The 22,366-nt window shown below is 39.1% G+C and overlaps 1 protein-coding gene across 1 annotated transcript in view; it reads right to left on the reverse strand.

Annotated features, from left to right (window-relative positions):
* The window catches only part of LOC143889964 (diamine oxidase [copper-containing] 1, peroxisomal-like), an 89,386-nt gene that overhangs the window by 61,643 nt on the left and 5,377 nt on the right, over positions 1-22,366 (reverse strand). Inside the window, exons 2-3 of the mRNA XM_077394400.1 lie at positions 13,649-13,758; positions 13,168-13,473 (exon numbers count right to left, since the gene is read on the reverse strand). Coding sequence (XP_077250515.1) covers positions 13,168-13,473; positions 13,649-13,758 — 416 coding nt within the window. The remainder of the gene's footprint in view (positions 1-13,167; positions 13,474-13,648; positions 13,759-22,366) is intronic.

Genomic DNA, 22,366 nt, shown 5'->3' on the forward strand with positions numbered 1-22,366 from the left:
GTTAGTAGTCGTGTGTCGCATCCTTTTGAACTTATTCATTCTGTTGTATGGGGTCCGCACTACTTCATTACATGGTTTTAGATACTTTGTCATTTTTTTTAATGATTATTCACGCACAACATTCTCACAAAGAGGCTAAAATAATAACATGACAACATTCTAATATATGCAAGTATTTATACACTATACATGTGTGGGCGCGCGCATAACTGCTGGTTATAACTTTAGAACCCAGGTGTATGCACATGTAACATAAAAAATGTTTTGGATGAAGAAAGCAATTGTATACAATTTAAATGTTCTATTAATTGTTTGGGTACTGACAATGCAAAGGAATATTTTTCTGTGGATAATGGGTTTCATCAGTTTCTCGTGACATCATTCATCAATCCTCATGTGCATACACATTGCAGCAGAATGGAGTTGCTAAGAGGAAGATTCGCAACTTGCTTGATATGACTCAAACTCTCATGTTTCAAATGAGAGTTCCCAAGATACATTGGGGTGATGCGGCTATGACAACTTGCTTCTTAGGTAATTGTCTCCCTTCCTTAGTTTTGCCTGGACAAACATCTTTTTCTATCCTCGATCCTTTGGGTGAGCCTTTTCCATTAGTACCACATGTCTTTGGATGTACTTGTTTTGTTCAGAGGTTGACTCCTAGTCTTGACAAGTTGGACCCTAGAGCAGAGAAGTGTGTCTTTTTGGGTTACTCTCGTACCCAGAAAGGTTATAAGTGTTATAGTCCTAGGCTGCATAAAATGTTTATATTTGCGGATGTCACTTTCTTTGAGAGCACGCCTTATTCTTCTTATCCTCCTACTCTTGTTGAGATGCCCAGTATGCCCCTCCTGCTTTTGTTGAGTCTGGCACCTCCTCCTATGACTATTCCAGAGACTACTACAGGACCTACAGGGGACACTACTACTTCTGAACTGAAAACGTATACTTCTACATCCTACTGCTGAGGCATCATCTACACCAGTCGATCACCTTTCGCAGACGGACGACCCCTGTCAGGTACTTCCTCTCTTTTTTTTATTCCCCCATTGCTTCCTGCACTCGTTCTCGTACAGTTGCACAACCTATCTCACAATTTGTTTCTTATGAGCATCTCTCATCTTCATTTCGCTCATTTTTTCCAATATGTCCTCGATTACTTTGCCTAAGTCGCAGATGCTCTGTCTCATCCTGGGTGGTGGGCTTCCATGGATGCTGAGATAGCTGCACTTCACTCCAATAAAACATGGCAGTTGGTCCCCCTTCCATCTGGAGCTCGACCTATTGAGTGTCGTTGGGTTTTCACTATTAAGTATCATACAGATGGGTCTGTAGAACGCTTGAAGGCTCGCCTTGTTGCAAAAGGGTACACTCAGATGTTTGGGGTGGACTTTCTCTCCTGTGGCCAAGATACCATCGGTTCGTGCTTTGATCTCTAGATCTCTTAATCGTGGCTGGCCGCTATACCAACTAGATGTTAAGAATGTTTTCCTTCATGGTGATCTTGCTGAGGAGGTATATTGAGCAACCTCCTAGGTATGTCATTCTGGAGGAGATGTAGTCCTCAGTATGTCGCCTATGTAAAGCTATCTATGGTCTGAAGCAATCCCCTAGGGCGTGGTTTGGATGGTTCGGCGATGTCGTTCTGCGCTTCGGTCACAAGCAATGTGCCATCGATCATTCAGTCTTCAGTCACAAGTCCACTACTAGATATATCCTTTTGATAGTGTATATGGATGACATTGTAATCACAGGAGATGACAAAGCTGGAATACAGAGGCTGAAGACCTTCCTCTAGGGAGAATTTTCTACTAAAGATTTGGGCCTCCTCAGGTGATTTGGGCCTCCTCAGGTATTTCCTTGGAATTGAAGTAGCACCCTCTCGTTATGGGATCTCATTATTGCAAAGGAAATAAGGGTTGGACATTTTAGAGGAGACAGGTTCAATGGGGGTGAAGCCTGCAACTACACCTATGGACCCGAATTTTAAACTTCTGCCATATCAGGGAGAGTTGTTGGATGATCCTGGTTAATACAGGAGGTAAGTTGGGAAGTTGATGCATTTGAATGTCACTCGGCCAGACATCATTTGCGGTAGGCATGGTCAATCACTTCATTAGTTCTCCACGCACCTCCCACTGCGAGGCTATGATTCAAATCATTAAGTATTTGAACAATACTCCAAGTACAGGCTTTTGTTTTAGGATATATGGCCATGAGCAAATAGAGGGATTTATTGATGCAGATTGCGCAGGATCAAGGAAGCAGGATTCTTCCTTGGAAGTGGGGAACCGCGATTCACCAGCTAACGAATCCGAAACGGGAATCTTCTCGAATCCTCAAAAACTAGGAATCCCGGTTCGGATACACCGGAAATCTGATTCCCACATTGGGGAATCGCGGTTTAATTTTATGTGAAACACGATTTTCCGGCAATTCCCCCTTGGCGATTCTCAACTCCCCAACGATTCTCGTTGAATCTCTGGTAACTCTCCGATGACTCTCCGACGACTTCACGATTCCCGCTTCCGACCATTCCGGAGCCTTCGATTCCCGCTTTCAATTCCGGTTTCGATTCCCGCTCTGGCAACCTTGGGCAAGATCTCGAGCAGCTAGAAGAACGGCCACCGGATATTGCACATTTGTTGGAGGTAACTTGGTGACGTGGAGAAGCAAAAAGCAAGTTATTGTTTATAAGTCGAGTTCAGAGGCAGAATATTGAGTCATGTCCTACACCAGTGAAGAGCTGATTTGGCTTCGCTCCTTATCAGAGATTGGGATTTCATTGACATCTCTAGCACAGATGTATTGTGACAATAGGGCTGCAATTCATATCGCCACAAATCATGTGTTCCGTGAGCGAACCAAACACATTGAGGTGGATTGTCACTTCATTCGTTAGTTGATTCAGAATGGTGAAATTTGCACAGTGTTTACTCGATCTGCAGACATGTTCACCAAACCATGGGGGCCTGCGAAATTGAAAGATGGTTGTAACAAGCTTGGAACGTACAATGTATACATTCCCGCTTGGGGGGGGGGGGGACTGTTAGACGCAACAAGGGCAAACTTGTAATTTTTGTATTTTCACTTATATATAAATATTATAGTCGTGTGGGGGTAGATGGAGAGATCTCTCTCATGCACTCTCTTCTCTTCTCTATTTTCCATTCTCTTCTTTTATATTCTCTACTCCATCTCTCACTAATCTTCAATGTAGAAGACAACATAAAAGAGGTAAATACAAAATTCAATAACAAAACAAAATGTCACACTTGGCATGGTAAAAGACCATGTCAACACGCCCATATTAAGTTAGACACATCTAGTAATACATTTCAAAGTGTCAAAAGGTGTGGTGACACATATGGCTGTAAGCCCAAGGGTTCTCATGGGTTCAATCATTCACCTTTACCTTCTTGTTTTGATGCTAGCAAACCAAAATTGATTAGTCTTTATGGACTAATGTGTTGTTTTGGAGTACTATGCCTTAAACAGGAATGTCATATGTCATATCGCCATTACACAACTCAACACAACACATGGCTTGAGAATCAACATGCACAATGAACCAATGAGCTTGCACGTACATTGGAGACATCATCCCTGAAAGATGTTCAAGTCAAGAGCTCAAGTCAAAGATCCCACAAGCATGCCTAGCAAGTGCCAGTAGAAGCTTGGAGTTGAACAAGCATTTGTGACACCTCATGTACCTCTCAACATGATTTGAAGAATGGAAGATGTCACAAGAGCTAAAGCAAGTCGAAGAGTTCACTCGCAAGTCAAGGATGTCTAAGAAAGTGCCAAGGAGCGAAAACATTCGAAGAAGACTTAAGGGTATACATTTTTAGATTGTATTGGAGTCCTCTTGATTTAATGTATTTGCACTTTCAAAGGTTTTCAAAATGGTTTTATTAAAACAAATTTGATATCTTTAGAAACCATCCACACTACCCAAAATGTGTTTGAAAACCTTGGACAAAAGCCCAAAGACCATGGCCCAAGTCCCTGAAATTTTTTTATTTAAAATTGAATTTTCAAACAGGGCCGGTTGACTGGGCGACCTCTTGGGTGGAAATCCAGCACTTGCCAAAATATAGCAGGCCGGCCTCTTGGGCGACCGCGGATGTGTTTCTGGAAATCCAGAAACAATCCAGCATGGTCGGGCAGGTCGACCGCGGATAGGGTTCTGGACAAAAATAAAAAAGCCTAGATCGCTCTTGCCGGGTGACCGCAATAGGCTCGGTCCACCGCGGCGGTAAGAAATTTGAAAATAAAAAAAACGCTCGATAGGGGCAGGCGACCGCGACACCTCGGTCGACCGCGATGGTCTCGAAAAGTAGTCGTTGGGACTTGAGGGGCTTGACTTTTTCAACCCAATTTTTACCATACTACCCCCAAACGGTGATATTTTCAAATGGGCTATTTATACCATATCCTGGACCAATTAAGCAACTTTTTGGAAGATCATTTTCATATCTCTTTGAGCTTACACCTTCAAATCTAATGTTTTAGTTTTATCCTCTTTCATGCTTTAATTTGTGCATTTGCATTTATCAAGAGAATCTCCATAGGACTTTTACTTTGCTGTTCTTTTGGAGAGATTGTGAGCTTCCATCTTTGTAATCCGCCTATCCAGAGGCTTCAAGAGTTTTTCTTTTTATTTCTTCTTCATTGTATTGAGGGTCTCCGATTCGGCCCGGCAAGAAGGGTGAATCAACATTGTGAATAGGGGTTTTCGCTTCGGCCTTTGAAAGGGGAAGCTTGATTGTAAGAGGGTCAACGATTCGACCCGGTAACAAAGGTGAATCCGAAGCAAAGAGGGTTTGTCCCCTCGGAGGCGAAGAAGGAGGTTGTAAAGCTTGGAGATTGCGAAATCTCATCTTTAGTGTACCGAAGGAGCCAAACTTGGAAGAGTGGGGTAGGTCTTGTTGATAGACCGAACCACTATAAATCTTGGTGTCCTCATTGTAGTGTGCTTTCTTCTTCTTCCCTTTCCTTTGGCGATTGGTAACTTCTTTCCCTTTATATTTATTTTTAATTTATATTAACAAGGGTTAGATATAAATTGTTTTAATTGTTAATATCTCATTCTCAATTTTCAACTTAGCATATTTGAACAAGGGTTAGAATAATCTAAGATTAATCTCACACACCCTTCTATTTAAGGCAAAAATTTTAATTGACCAATTCACCCCCCCTCCCCCTCTTGGGTTGCCCACTTGTATTTCATTTGGTATCAGAGCGAAGGCTTTTAAAGAGGTTTTTGATTCAAAAATCTATAAGAGACGATTATTGGCAACCTAATGGCATCTAAGCTTCTAAGCTTTGATGGAACCAACTTTGGATTTTGGTCGATCCAAAATGAGGTCTTATCTAAAGGGTCTAGGCAATGACTTGATAAAAATAATTGAAAATGGTTTCACCTTATGCAAATCTAAAAGAATTAATTAATATGACAAAATTGTTTGCTCTAAACTCTAAAGCCATGAATGCATTATGGTGTGCTTTACCTTCCTATCTATTTGATAAAATCACATCTTGCAAGAATGCAAAAGAAATTTGGGACTTACTTGAAAACAATTTTAAAGCTACTTGTCTTGTGGCTTTTGAAGATAATGGTAATGGTGAAAATGTTTTTGAATCTCAAAATGTAAATGAACTTCTAGAGTTATGTGAAAAATTTAAAAATAAAGTTAACCTTGAAGTTTCTAAAAATGAAGAACTCAAACACTCCCTTGCCTCTATCTCCAATGAATTCTTAGAATCCGAAAAAGATTATCAAGATCTATTAGATGAAGAAAAAGGGCTATTTGAAAATAATAAGAAATTAGAAAAGGAAATAAAGGATTTGAAATTAAAAGAAAAACTTAAGATAAACTCATCTCATTTATATTCTTGTAAATCTATATGCTCATCATCTACTAGTTCTTATACTTGTACATATTGTGGTAGATATGGACACTATAAATTTAATTGTAAATTTAAATCTTTAAAAAATAGCAAGTTTGTTTGGATTAAAAAGGATTCATTGTATAAATCAAACTTGAATGGACCTAAGATGGTTTGGGTTCCTAAACCCCCTACTTGAGGCATTTTATATGCTTAGTAGATTTAGGGTTTGTGCTTATATTGTAATTTTTTTGAAAAACATCAAGAAGATACATGTATTTGAAGTTTATTACTTTGTATCTCATGTGAACTCAATTGTTATATCTATTGAAAACATTCTCTAGATACTTCATTTCTTGTATCTAGTATATACATGTGCTTAAAAGTTATATCATTTGAATTGAGTTATTTGATACATGTGCTCAACACTTGCTATCTTCATGTATCAATTAGTGCCTAAAGATCACATCATTTTGAAAATGTATTATAGATACACATTTGCTTATTTTGGCTTATCTATATGTATCAATAAAGTAGTGTTCATACCCTTTATGACATGATATATTTGATTGACTCCTAGAAACGCATGTCATAGTGCATAATAGATTGTATACTCTTATATTGGTATGATAATGTACCTTGGTCTAAGTGTTTAGTATATCACTTGAAATATATTTATGCACTTAGTACCCTCTTTAACCCATTGGTATACCTTAGTTTGATTCAAGCTAGATTCCTAAGTCCAAAACCTTGAAACTTGAACTAAGATGAAATAAGCCTTGCTTTTGCTAGATTTTGTTACCTTAGAGTTATTTATCTTGTCATTCTAGCAAACATAAAAGAAGTAAAAATAAAGATTGAAAATAGAAATACTGAAAAATAAGAAAAATGCATAAATATTGTGTCTAAGTAAAATCATTGTAAATCTAATCTTAGACTTCACTAAATAAACAAGGTTGGGTCAAAACACAAAACTTAGTGAATTTCCAAAACTATTGTTAAAATCATGAGAAATTCATAAGTCAATTCTTTAGCCCAAGGTGTTTAACATCTATAAGACACTCTAGAGTATCCTTCACTTTTGATATAATTCTCTTAAACTTGAAATCTAAGAATATTTAAGGAAAATTGAATCTTGGTTCAATGTGAGAAATTCGCATGGGTTATCTTATTCTCTTATTGAACTAATCATGTCAATGATACTCAATTTGATTATTCTTATATGACATGTACATCACTTGTTTTGATAAAAACTAAGATGACTTTGAAATATACAAACAAGTGAAAATAAACTCATTTATGTATGTGAAGTAATAAAAAACTTTAATCATCTTAAAGCCCTTCACACCAAACATATGTGCACTAGAAAAATAAAAATTTAGTTAAAATCTTAAGGCATGCACATTGGAATACATTGTCACTATGGAGTGTGTTTCATGTTTGAACATCTACATTATCCATATGACATTGATTTGTTCAAAAGAATTATTGAACTTGAAAAGTAAAAATACATGTGAACCTCAAACTAAAGTGGAATCACTAAATGATATGGTTATTAAAATCCACTTAGTTAAAGGCATGTGATCTAAAGTAAAGATACACTCTCTTCATGCCTATTATATGTCATCTATGTATATCATAGTAAAGACTCCCAAGCTAGATCACCATAAGTAGAGTTATTTGAAAATATTTTCATCATATACTCAAACTTTTATCTATGAATTTCATTGATTGTGAACATCATTAAAATTATGAGATTATGCCTATAAAGCCAAAAGTATGCTCAAAATTGAGATATGTATAAAATTGGCTTTAAAAGAGACAAATTGAGATAAAATGTGTTTTGACAATCATGCTTAATCATTCACTTAAAACTTAATCCATCAAAACACATCTAACAAGTTAATAGGGAACATGAAAGTTAAAATGAAAATGAAAATTCCGTAAAATTGAAAACTAGCCTGTCCCTATAGGAAAACTTAAAAGAATTAGTTGTCTTCACAATAGGATAGAGTTGCTTATCCTAGGATAGATTCTTAAATACTTGTCATCATTAGCTATCTTTGGTATGTGTGTAATTGTCTATTTGTATAGCACTCTATATATATGTGATATTCCCCTTGTGTGGTATTAGCTGCATGGTAAAGATGTAAAATCTTAAAGTTAAAAGCTATTCAATAGGTGCTCATGCCTTCTTTTGAAGGAACGGTACCATCACATTAATTAAAACATCTAATTCATTTGGCTTCTTGCCAACATCTTAACCATGATAAGTCATATGTGCCTAGAATTGTTATATATATATATATATATATATATATATAGAGAGAGAGAGAGAGAGAGGAAACTGTTGGTGAGCTAGCTTGCCCAATCACATGGGTCCCACATTTTGGGGAGTGATCCAAACCATTCATTTGCAAGGCCTTATCATAGATAGGGGGTGTACCAAAAATCAGCTCCATAGGATCATCCTCACCCCTCCATTTGTGGAGGACAAAAATAGGGCAGATTTGTGTCTGTCCATTTTTGTCCTCCACAAATGGAGGGGTTAGGATGATCCTATGGAGCTGATTTTTGGTACACCCCCCATCTATGTAAGGGACTTTCAAATGAATGGTTTGGATCATCCTAACAAAGTGGGCCCCCATGTAATTGGGCAAGCTAGCTCACCATAAGTTTGGTGAGCTTAAGCTCACCAACAGTTTCCTCATATATACATACATATATATATATATATATATATATATATATATATATATGCACATAGTTAGGAGGAGCGTGTGTTGTTAGGATGTCTCATCATCTCACTTGACATCATTTGAGTATCTCTAGCAAACATGTAAATACAGCCCAGGAATTGTTTTTCAATTATTCACCTCTCAAACCCTTGGTGACTTTATGTTGGACAGCCCTTTGGATTCATACCTTGTATGAGTCTCTAACAAAGGAGGAGCTATATATGTAATATCTGTCCTTTTATGTCTTATCATATGTTGTTTGATATGTACACTACACTACATATGATAAGTGCACTCATTTGGAGCCTCATTGCTCCTTATGTTGTAGTTGGGTCTTGTCTTATGCTTTCATTCTGAAACCGTATCTCATTTATGACAAGTACCCTTAGCCTGAGCCTCAGTGTCACATCTTCTTAGGCTTTTGACTTATCTTGGATACACTCATATGTTAATATCTCTGCCAATGATAAGCATTTTGTTCTAGAGTTAAATTTTGAAAACTCTCTAGAACTCTCATTCATAGGATAGTGCTTGAATTATTATCCCATTGCCTATGAATTCACCTCTTATCATGTGCTTTTGAAATTAAGTACATCACTCACCATGATAAGATTCATTGGCTATGCAATCATTGTCACATCTATAGCCATTTTGTATTGTCATGCCTTGCCTTATAGGTTTTATCTAAAAGGCCAATGACAAACACTTAAGGGGAGAGCGTAATTGTTTTATTCTCATGTTTATATGGATCATAGTGATATGCTCACAATGTCCATTGCCCCATTAGTTGCATTAAAATGTAAATCTTTTATATTCAAAAAAAAAACTGCTTATCATGCACTGTGCATGATTTTTCTTCTTCGATCTTTATGATAAGCATTAGATGAGCTTAAATGTCATATCATTATTAGTATCATGGGCTATAGAAGTCATTTGAAGTATATACCTTTAACTTATGCCCATCCACAAACATAGAAGTGCTTGACACTGTCATGTCATATTTCTGTGTTTGATTGGCCTTATCATGTATGTTTCACTTTTATCATCTCATATTCATGATAAGTAGATAGGAGGAGTAATTATGGCACTCTGTTCTGAACTTTAATTATTAAAACCTTCATTTTTGTTGTTGCCAAAAGGGGGAGAATTTTGGAATTGATTAGGTAGTTCATAGTCTATATGCATCTTCACTTTATATTGTTATATTAAGCTTGTGCATATAGTGAGGGGGAGAAATGCTCTATTGTTTATGTCATATCATGCTTATTTGCATTTTCAAGGGTTTTCAAAATGGTTTTATCAAAACAAATTTGATATCTTTGGAAACCATCCACACTACCCAAAAAGTGTTTGAAAACCTTAGACCAAAGCCAAAAGACCATGGCCCAAGTCCATGAAATTTTTTTATTCAAAATTGAATTTTCAAACAGGGCCGGTCGACCAAGGTATCCCGGGCGACCGCGGCAAAGTGGCTGAAAATCCAGCACTTACCAAAATATAGCGGGCCGGTCGACTGGGGCCTCCCGGACGACCGCGATTTGTTTCTAGAAATCCAGAAACAATTCAGCATGGTCGTGCCGGTCGACCATCATAGGGCCTGGCGACCGCGGATAGGGTTCTGGACAAAAATAAAAAATCTAGATCGCTCTTGCCGGGCGACCGCAATAGGCTCGGTCGACCGCGGCGGAAAGAAATTTGAAAATAAAAAGGAGCGCCCGATAAGGGCGGGCGACCGCGATGGTCTCGAAAAGTAGCCATTGGGGCTTGCGGGGCTTGACTTTTTCAACCCAGTTTTTAACACACTACCCCCAAACGGTAATATTTTCAAATGGGCTATTTATACCCTATCCTAGACCAACTAAACAACCTTTTGGAAGATCATTTTTATATCTCTTTGAGCTTACACCTTCAAATCTAAGGGTTTTAGTTTTATCCTCTTTCATGCTTTAATTTGTGCATTTGCATTTATCAAGAGGATCTCCATAGGGCTTTTTACTTTTCTATTCTTTTCGAGAGATTGTGAGCTTCCATCTTTGTAATCCGCTTATCAAGATGCTTCAAGAGATTTTCTTTTTATTTCTTCTTCATTGTATTGAGGGTCTCCGATTCGGGCCGGTAAGAAAGGTGAATCAACATTATGAAGAGGAGTTTTTGCTTCGGCCTTTGAAAGGAGAAGCTTGATTGTAAGAGGGTCTACTAGAAAATGAGGGTGGTCCACTAGAAAGGAGAAGCTTCGGCCTTTGAAAGGAGAAGCTTGATTGCTTCGGCCTAGAAATTAACTTTAAAAGTAACTAAGATGGGGGTGGTCCACTAGAAAATGGGGGCGAGGGGGTTAAAATAAGTTTTGTTTTGGCTTAGCATGTGCCTCACGTGAGAACTAGTTGAAGGAAGTAGGTTGACTCGAGAAAACAAGGGGGTGGAAATATCAAAACAAGGGAGTCAGATTTCATCAACAGTGAGATAGAATATAAGAAAGTTATTACCGTACTTAGTTTGTGACTGACCTGCTACCTGTGATTACAGGTCATAAGTTAAGCAACATACCTTTCATAGCAGGTCACAAGTTAGGTCAAATTTGATAGTTACCAAATTTAATGTAACTTTCTTTGCAAGTCACGACACTTGCTTACCCTTCAAGCTATTGTAAAAAAAGGAAAGCTGCTGTAAAAAAAGGAAATAGAGGGTTTCCTCCTCTTATATGATTCTGTGAGATAGAGATGCCGGTGGAGCAAGGATTGCTGCGCGGGAAGAAAAGAAGAGAGAAATAGACCAAAGGGGATAGAATTAGAAGAATAGGGGAAGAAGAGACGAAAATAACCTGAAGAAAAGATGAATTTGGGGAGAAGTAGAAGAAGAAGAGAAGAATAGATGAATTTAGGGAGAGAAGAAGAAATCGGAGAAGAATCTTTATTCAATATCAATCAAAGTTCACAATAAAGCTGTAAAAAGGCCTATAAATAGGCAAATAACAACCTAAAAGATAGAAACCTACTAAAATAAGAATTTAAACTTCCTAATTCTAAATAACATAGAAAATAAAATCCTGGAAAGTCCTATTGGGCAACTATGCCTCTTATTGGGCCTCCAATCTGCATCAGATTTGCTTGTTGGGTGGACGAGATCAGAGACCGTATTGAAAGATTGGAGGTATCCTTTCAGCATGTTAAAAGGTCCGCGAATGCAGAAGAGGATAGGCTTGCGCCAGTGATGTAGTAGCTAGGCAGGAGCTTGAGCTTTTTTATTTTTTACCCCCCAAGGGTTGGCTTTTGGTCTTGTTTGTTCTCTTTTTTCTCTTTGTTCTTCTTTGGTGTTCTTCTGCCCGAGCCAACAGCCCGATCCTTTCATGGAGGAAGGGATTCGTACCGTACTCAAGCTTTGGATCAATGTCCCACCCTCTGCCTTTAGGCTGGTAACGGCAGCAAAACAATCTTTTGTGCTTCTTGCTCGGCCAGCCCTACCATTTAATATAAATTCTTTCATTTTCCTTGACTAACTCGCTATGTAGACTCTACCTCCTGACTAGCGTGTTTCGCTATCGCTCCACTTGTTCTCTTAGTAGCGATGTGGGAATTCTTGTTTACAATTTGATCACAATAAGTGACAACAAAGAAAGAAATTGAACCAGGACTCTCTCTGGGAATCTCTTCGCTCGCTCTGTTCACTTATCTGACTCGCGTGCTCTAGTGCTCACTCCGCAAGTCCAACTACTTATTCCACATGCTCCGCTCACTCTAATCATTATCATTCTCGTTTCGCTATCGCCCCACTTCCCTCTAAGAAGAACAAGCATACAAGCTTCTATCTCCAAGAATTACTTAAATTACCCAAAATGAAGACTTAGATATCAGGTAGAAGCATTAGGTCAAGCTAAAACATTACTTCTTTAGAAGGCCGATGTGATGAACTTGGCTCAACCTAGAAAGACATTCACAACTACTTTAGATTGTGCCGGAACAACTATTTATCTTTCTTTTTTAGTTTTGCAGTCGGGCTGTAGTAAAAATTTTCCTAATCAAAACTGAAAATTAATGAGTTTGTTTGGGATTTTACTATCGATTTGAACTTCTGAAAGGTTATTGGTTTTCCACACAAGGAAAACGTAGTGAAAAAAAATTTTCATTAGATATGAGAGGATACTTACTTTGACTGATCGTTAGAAATGGTTTTGAGATTTTTATCGCTAGCATTCCGCATCAATATTATTCGGATGGCCCATCATTATAGATGCAGCCTTCAGTTATGTAAGTTTGAAAATTTTCTTCTCTGAACTAATATTGAATCTCCTGCTACCATTCAAAAAAATAAATCAACCGCCTGCTTCTCTTTCATCATTGTCGATATTTCACATCACTGACATAATGTGCCAAATATATTACACAGATTGTCTACTGTGTGGTCCTCACTCTTTAAATGTCCAGTAGTTCAACAAGAAGAATATTTGCTTCAAGGAGTTTATGAATAACAAACACAGGCACCAGACCAAAATATTGTGACCACAGTAGACAATTTTCATAATGACTGAAGAAATAGAAAATACCATAGGAGGCTGAACATCTGGAACAACTTCTGATGAAATGACCTTTCCCCTGTGATGTCCACCTCGAGTTGCTGCATGTACTTCCGATAGTTCAACAATCCAGATGCTTGTCTCATTTGATCTCTTGTTGTAGACAACAAGCCGGGCCCGCCTTGGAGGAAGCTTACTGGGAATGACAGGTCCCCCTTTCATTCTGGGAAGTAATGATGGTTGGAAAGGAGGGAAAAAATATGCATCCGCCAGAGCAACGACTTGTTTATCCGGTTCCCACAATACCACTTCGACAAATCGCATGCTATCTCTCACCTGAAAAGGAAAAAGTTAGCAACAAAAGTTAGCAGCACTTACCAACCCTTTCTGCAGCAACTAAAAGCATAAGAAAAAAATGTCAAGAGACTCCTGATCAACTCCTGGCATAAATTCCCCATGTCACATAATCTAGACCTCTTTGCAAATAGATCATCGTAAATGTAATTCAAACCTCAGGGGTAGCCCCAGCTGCTCTGACTGTTGCCACAGCTACTGAAATTTCAGCAGCAGATAGGGGGTCCAAGGGGTGACTGCTTTGAACCCTTGTCATGATCTGGATCCCTGTGCATGCATAATAACGAACAAATCAATCAACCCAGAAGAAATAAATTTAGAAGACTGCGAATTCAATGAAATAAGAAAACATAAGAATGGGTTAGGCTTGCAACAAAAAGTCAACAACAACAAACTCTAATGATCGCCTCAAACTTTGCCCCATAAAAAAAGCACTACTTATTCGGGCCTGTATAAAACAAGCTACCAACCAAAATCACAGGGCAATATTTCCACGACACTGGTCCCATAGGAAGCAAGAGAGCCAACTATGCTTATGAAATGAAGTTTCTTAAAGCATAATCCTTCAGAACATGTAGGTAAATTCATCTTCAGTAACCAGCTTTGAATACATAAGGGAATAGTAAATAATGATGGGATGTTGGATCGTTCATGTTCAGCTCATGCATATATAAAGGACTGGAAAGTTGTGAGCTTGTGATTATGCTTTTAGAAAAGAAATTCTAGGGAAAACTGGTATAAGAAATTAGGTTGCTTGCAGCCTTCATGATTTCTGTCTTTCTATGGGAGTGGTTGGGCTAAAAGATCAAACTTGGTCAAGCTATCCAAACTAGTCTTAGAAATAATTAATTTTGGTAGAGCTGCGAGGCAACTTTAAACATATCCCAAGATCGAAACCTCCCTTCTTGGGTCCTTTAAGCTGATCCTTTGTGGTTCCAGCTTAGGGAATCCCGGCTCAGCTGGGGTGGGCGTTCCCATTCAACATTGTCAGAAATGGGCTAGGGTTAGAGAAGAGAGTAAGGAGAGGAGTGAAGGATGGAGAGTCTCCACTAGGGAGCTCCTCATGGATATTTTTGTATATATAGGCCCATATAGGGCAAGTGATGTACAATGACAACAATACCCTCTAGCATACACCTAATGACTAAACTACCCGAATACACGTTATTCAACACTCCCCCTCAAGCTGGAATGAATATACCAGTGTTGTAAATTCCGTTTCGTTTCGTCCGGAATGGACGAAACGAACCGGTTTCGTTCCAATTCCGGAACGAATTTCATTGGAAATTTCGTTCCATTCCGGACGAAATTTTCCGAAATCCAGAATTTCGTCCGGAATGGACGAAATCCAGAATTTCGTCCGGAATGGACGAAATTCTCCATTCCGGCCGGAATCGTGCATAACGGCTAGTTTGACTGGATTTTGCAGATTTTACAACAATGCCCCTGGAACGGCTCTTTTTGGTTTTTGACCATTTTAACCTCAAAATGTGACCGTTTATAGCTGTTGGGAAGGGTATTTTTGTCATTTTTAAATGCACAATCAATTAAAAACTCTATAAATAGCCTTTTCCCTACCTTCTTATCCTCCACCTTCATATAAGTAATTCTCCTTCTTTCTCTACTTTCACTTACATTATCTATTCTACTAAATTTCGTACTAGTCTACCCTCTTCTTCAACTCAATCCAAGTCTATTTTGGAGCAAAGGGAAGGCATACATTCAACTTACCACTACAAGAAGTCAAGAACTATTTCCAAAGGCTTATTTCAAGTGAGTGAAGGCTAATTTTTTCTTCTTCTCTTCAACTCAAGTTCAACCTCAAGGTTCTCTTTATTTCTTTCCATTTCCTTTCTTTTATTTCTTACTTCATTTGTCCCCTTCTACTTCATTTTTTTGTAATTTGTTTCAATTTTCTTTCTTCTAATTCATTTTTCCCCTTCTTCTACTTCATTTCAGAATGAGTGGGTCGGGCTCGGGACCTTCTACAGGAGCATCCTCTATTGGTCGGCACCCGCTAGATCGGATGACCCGACATGGGCTTACGGTACATTGGTTCCGGGTCAAAAAAATAAAGTAACTTGCATATTCTGTGGCAAAGTCATATCGGGTGGAGGTATAACCCGCTTGAAAGAACATTTAGCGGCTGTTCCTGGTGAAGTAGCATCATGCAAAAAAGTGACTGAAGATGTAAAATATCGAATGAAGCAACTTTTAGATGCAACGAGAAAAGAAAGGGCTAGGATGAGCCTATCCAGAGCAGAGGTTGGAGGTTTTTATGGCACACCAGACGAAGAAGAAGAGCAGGATGAAGAAGACATTGGCACACAATTGCCTCAACGAAGAGGTAAGGAAGTTCTTGTAGAACCGAGTGGTACAAAAAGGAAGAAGAACGGAATCACAGGAGGGATCAGGAATTTCTTTGTACCACGAACAACCCCTGGAGCCCAGCCAAGCATTAAAAGTGCTTTGGCTACCAAATAAACAATGGATAGAGCAGACATGGCGGTTGGCATGCTTTGCTACGATGCCAATCTCCCTTTCAACGGTGCCAATTCACCTTTCTGGCAACCTATGTTTGATGCTGTGAATGCAGTGGGTTCGGGTTATAAGGCACCTACTTATCATGCTTTAAGGGGTTCCATTCTAAAGAATACAGTGGATGAGGTAAACAACTACTTGGAGGAGATTAAGATGTCATGGAGATACATTGGCTGTAGCATTATGGCAGATGGATGGACAGACACCAAACAACGTTCCCTAATCAACTTTTTGGTGTACTGCCCTAAAGGAGTCATATTCCTCAAATCCGTTGATGCATCTGGCATAGTGAAGAATGCCGATGAATTATACAATATCTTTGAAAAGATTGTCGGGGCGGTGAATCCGGAATATGTGGTGCAATTTGTAACTGACAGTGAGCCAAGTTACAAAGCTGCTGAGAAAAGACTAGAAGCCGCGTTTAGTACATTCTTCTGGACTCCGTGCGCAGCTCATTGCTTAGATCTCATCTTGGAGCATCTGTGCAAACCGACTGTATTTCCTCACATAGCAACCACAATTGAGAGGGCTCGGACGATTACAAAGTTCATCTACAACCATGGAAGCCTCTTGAATTTGATGAGGAAGAAGTTCACAGGTGGGAAGGAGTTGTGCCGCCCTACTGCAACCAGATTTGCTACAAATTTCATTAGCATACAAAGTCTGGTGTTGAATTGGAAAGCACTTCAACAGATGTTTGTGTCTGATGAGTATCGTACTAGTTAGGGCTGCAACTCGAGCCGGGTTTTACCCGACCCGCATCGACCCGACCCGAAAATAGCCTGGGTTGGGTTCAGGTTTCATGGGTTTCGGGTCGAGCCGGGTTGAGCATTCAAAAGCCTGCATGAATCTTGGGTCGAGCCGGGTTTGAAGGGGGCCCGACCCAACCCGACCCGAGTTACAAAAGTTATAGTATGTACATTTTTTTCTATTGTTAGTTAAAAGTTAAAAGTGAAAACCCACGCACCCACTGTTATTGCGTGTGAGTGTAATTTCTGCTTCTATGAGTTGAGTTGATTCAAGTGTTTGATTCAGCATTGTTTGATTGTAATTACAACATTATTTGATTACAGCATTGTTTGATTCAAGTGTAATGTGAGTGTAATTACATCATTGTTTGATTCAAGTGTAATGTGAGTGTAATTTCTGCTTCTATGAGTTGAGTTGCCTTGCCAAACAATAATTTTCCTTAAAAAATTGCGTCAACGTGAAAAAACCCGAACCGACCCAACCCGAGATTTATCATGGGTAGGGCCGGGTTTGGGAATCGTGGGTTTTCCGGAAAAAAACCCGACCCGCGCGACTCGAGTTGCAGCTCTAGTACTAGTAGGTTTGTCCAACACCCACTGAGTGAAGGGGTAGTTAGTACTGTGTTGAATAAATCTTTTTGGGACCAATGCAAGTACATTTTAAACATCAGCGAGCCTTTAGTGAGAGTGGTGCGTTTGGTAGATCGGCAAGACAGACCGGCAATGGGTTACCTATATGAGGCCATGGATAAGGCCAAAGAGAACATCAAGGAGAGGTTGAAGAGAAAATCAGATTACATGCCCATCTGGAGGATCAACGACCAAAGATGGGATACGCAACTCCACAGTCCCCTCCATGCAGCAGGATATTTTCTTAACCCTACTCTCTTTTTTACTCCTACCTTCTCTAGGCATAGTGAAGTTACCAGAGCCTTGTTGGCATGCATCACTCGACTGGTACCTGATGAAGCTACACAAGACCTCATCACCAATCAGATTGAGGATTATCGAGAGGCTAAAGGTATGTTTGGAATGAAGCTTGCAATCCGCAACCGAACGAAGTTAGGACCAGGTATATTTGAGTTGTTTGTTTAATTAAGTATAATTCATTTTAACTTTCAGTTTCTCAACAAATAATGCTTTACTAATTGTTACTTTACAGTTGCATTGTGGAATCAATTCGGAGGTGACGTGGAAGAATTACAGACCTTTGCGATCAGAATCCTCAGTCAAACCTGCAGTGCGACTGGGTGTGAAAGGAATTGGAGCACCTTCGAACACATTCACTCTGCAAAGAGAAATAAGTTGGAGCACCAGAGATTAGATGACTTGGTGTTTGTCCATTACAATCTTAAGTTTCGAGAAAGGTATACAACGTAATATAATGTTTTCAACTCTCGCATCATCACTTTAAGTTTTTAAGTTTAACCTTTGACATTAAACTTAATATTTTCCTTTTCAAGGACTTGTTGAGGAAATCATCTACCACTAGTGACCCTTTGAGCATAGACCATCTGGATGTCATGGTGGATTGGGCTGCAGAAGAAGATGTCATATTCACGCCAGAAGACATTGGGTGGGAAAATCTTGAAGCACCTACTGTTGTGGTTGGGGCCGGGGACGACAACGACGAATTTCTCATGCCTCTTGAAGAAGATGTCCCTACTGGTGGTCCAGGTGGTGATGACGGCGGCGACGAAGAAGACATTGAGTATGATCATCCGGGTTATGATGACTGAGAGTTGTTGCTACTAGCTATTGTCTATGTTTCACTTTCATGTATCTCTTTTTTTTTATGTTTTTCTATGTATCAGACTATCAGTTTGACTTGTGCAAGACTTTATGTGTTTAAGTAATGAATATGCCTTTTGGGACACATATTTTGGACTATTTATTAGTTTTTCATCTTTTTCTATTGATTTTTTATTTTTTTGGATTTTTCTCATATTTTTTAATATATTTTTTGTGTGAACGAAAAGTTTCGACCGAAATCCCACCGAAATTTCGTTTCGGTGGCCAAAACGAAATGGCGACCGAAACGGAATTTACAACTATGGTATATACTATGGAACTCCAACTTGATACAAAGGTATAACACTAAGCTTATACACACATCGAGCTTGGTATAACACTCCTCGAGCTGGTGTGGTGAATACATAATGAAAGGTATAATAAAAAGTAGTAACGGCCATAGTGAATAGCATAGAGATCAACGGCCATCAAAAGAAGCAGCTCCCCTGAAGTAGCACAACAGCGAGAGCGATCAAACAAGGCCTCCCCCTGAATGAGAGCACATCGAACAGATCGGCATATCACGAGCAATGGAGGCGCCAATAGTAATGCTCCAATGAGCAAAAAAATAGCACACCAAAGGTGCGCACAGCAAACATCGGCGAAGCAGCACAACACCAAGAGAAGATAACCACCGATTGAGAAAGCATCAGAGACAAGGTCGACGGGAAAACGATCGCCTAGAAAGAAGAAGAAAGGGAAAAGATGATAACTCAAGGTTGCCAAAGCGGGAATCGAAAGCTCCCAGGGAAGAATCCTGCTCAAGGTTGCCAGAGAGGGAATCGAAAGCGGGAATCGGAGGCTCCCAGGGAAGAATCCTGCTTCCTTGGGATAACTAACCAATGATGGGAAAACCATTGTGTGGTGACAAGGTTGACGGCATGAACATCGTCGCATGAAAATAGGAAGAAAAGAAAGGAGAAGATAACTAACCAACGAGAGGGGCACTATTATCTGGTGACAAGGTCGACAGTATGAACATCGTCGCCTGAAAATAGAGCCGACCAACGATAGGGGACACCATCGCCCGGAAAAGAGAGGTCGACGGGAAAAGACCATCGCCTGTAAGAGAGCCGACCAACGATGGGAATGGAAACTATCGCCCGAAAAAGAGAGGATAAGGCATAAAGCCAAAAAGAGAGGATAAGCCAAAAAGAGAGGATAAGGCATAAAGCCGGACAAGACTAAGAGAAGACATGAAAGAGAAGACACATGAGGGAGACGAAGAATATAGTCACCAGCAAGACAACATGAAGAGATAAAGCAACACTCCCACAAGAAGACGATACTAAGAAAACACCCCCTAAAGAAAAGACAACAAAAATGACAACACTCCCTCAAGAAAAGACAACTAAGAAGACAAATAACTAAAAAGACAAAATCAAGAAAAAAAAGAACTCTCCTCCTAAAGAAAAGACACAAAGAACTACATGAGAATACTCCCCCTCAAGTTGAGGGTATAATACCTTTAACTTGCAACGAAACGAAGACAACTAAGGCACCACACCTCTCTCAGACATTCCATCGAACACTTGGTGTGCGCCTTGAAGAAGAAGATAAAGGAACAAAGACAAACAAGGCACTACACCTCTCTTAGATATTTTATCAAACACTTGGTGTGCACCTTTGAAGAACAACATAAAAGGCATAGAAGACAACACTAAACAATGTAAAGGAATAGATGACATCAACACAAAAGACATGTAAAACAATGGAAAGAAAGAGATGGCAGCACTAGACAACACTAGCCCTCAAGTTGAAGCCAAAGGCCTTCAACTTGAAACGAAAAGAAGACGTCCAAGGCACCAAAACTCTTTCGGACATTTCACCGAACACTTGTTTGGCACCTTGAAGAAGGTTCTAAGAGTTCTGCAATTTGCCCGCCAGCTGCTCCATTGGCAATCTCTGCAGCTTTCGCTAAATCAGTCTCTAATCTCCTGTCCTCTTCAAGACCTAAAAATTTTGTAATACTCTACTACACTTGTCGTAGGAATAATAGCATTCATATAGAGAACAAAGATTATGGAAAGAAGCCGCAAATGTGTGATTGCCAAAGCAAATGTCAAGCTAGAGGCATGTAGTTGAGCCATTACCAACCTGGAAATTCAAAACTTTTTTACTTGCCAAAGCAAATGTCAAGCTAGAGGCATTTAGTTGAGCCATCACCAACCTTGAAATTCAAAACTTTTTGAAGTTACCAAATTATATCTTCCAAGATATCCAGAGAGTCAACCCTGAGAAACCCAACCACCACTACAAGTCCATATCGTTTATTTGGTATCAAGTACAAATAATGTTCACCCAAGATCTTCAGGACTAAATTGAAGTTTCCACTACCACTTACAGAATAAAGATGGATTTTGATCTCCATAAAATCCTCATGCTTTGTACTATACACGTGATACCAATTTACCAAATGAACTTTCCTAGCGCAAAAAGTCATTCTAGAGAAATTCCTTCAGAACTTTTCAATCTTATTTGTTATCGACGTGATGATCCTCAGCATAGATAAGAAAAGAGTAGGAATGTTAAGTGTAATCTTTCCGAGAAAGGAAAGATATTTTCCTATCCATGACTCCAACACAGACAGACATTCAATCCCTAGGTCCCAATCATACTCAATTGAAGCTCCCATCTTATGAGGAAGTCAAGGTATCTTATAAGAAAGTTAGAGGCCCATAATTAGATGGCCATCATTGCCCGTGACTCCTGCCCACTAGGAGATGATTTACCTTTGTTTATTCTTTGGCCAGTATTTACCAAATAAAGGTAATTTATTAATTAATATTTCTTTCTCAGCCATCAACATTGCAAGTGAGCAAGGTTTTAAATTTCAGGTTTCGGTGGAGAATGAAACCGAAATCGTGCGAACCCGAAACGTAAGAAAATTTCGACCGAAATTTGATCGAAATTTTGTTTTTCCCGAAATTTCGGTCCAAAATTTAAGGAAAATCCCAAAAAATCTGGGATTTTAACGTCATTTAATATTCGGCCGAAATTTCGTAAACTTGATAGAATATTACGTTATTTCTTTCGATTGATTTTGTCCAAAATTTCAAAATTTCAGTTTCAGTGAGGACCGAAACGAATTCCGAAACCGAAATTTAAAACCTTGCAAGTGAGACACAAATTGCCCAGCATTAATTAAAGTAGAGAAACACCAATAAATCTACTTCATTGCATGTTGAAACCCATTTTTTGCACGGACAATGCTTACAAGAATTTCACTTTTACGCTCTTTACTACAAGACATTTATTGGGCCTCACTCCTCCCTAGTTTACTTGATCAGATTAGTTGATTTGAACGGCAACCATAAGTTGTCCAGATGGCTTTAAGGTCACTTCGATCGAATGATCCTACGCTCTAGATCCATCCAAACTCAAGCAAGGCTCCTTTAGGGTCTCTCCAAGAAAAGAAAAACAATTTGTGAAAAGGAGGTTCAGGAATCTCTGGAGGGACTTGATACCCAGATATGACATGTCTGGCGATTGGCTAACTCTTGTTTTGAAAGATGACATATCTATTAATAATAGTAAAGCGTATAGAAAAGTTGGGGACCAGTAGTCCCACCCCTATACAAAAACACCCAGTAACAACATGAGAAAAAACAAAAAATAACTCCCCAGACCATACAAATTCAAATAGTACAACTGGGATAAAAGATAACTCAAATTGAGAGCATAACCAGTTAAGAGACTAAACACTGCCTTTCCACCTCCTTTTTAGAAAACGGCTTCTAAAACTTCTCTACCCTCATTCGATGGACATGGCATATCGCACAAATTTGTGGACA

This window comes from Tasmannia lanceolata, unplaced genomic scaffold (genome assembly GCF_043159265.1).
Source record: "Tasmannia lanceolata isolate RefF3 unplaced genomic scaffold, GAP_Taslan_0.1 ptg000013l, whole genome shotgun sequence".
In the NCBI taxonomy this organism is placed as follows: Eukaryota; Viridiplantae; Streptophyta; class Magnoliopsida; order Canellales; family Winteraceae; genus Tasmannia; species Tasmannia lanceolata.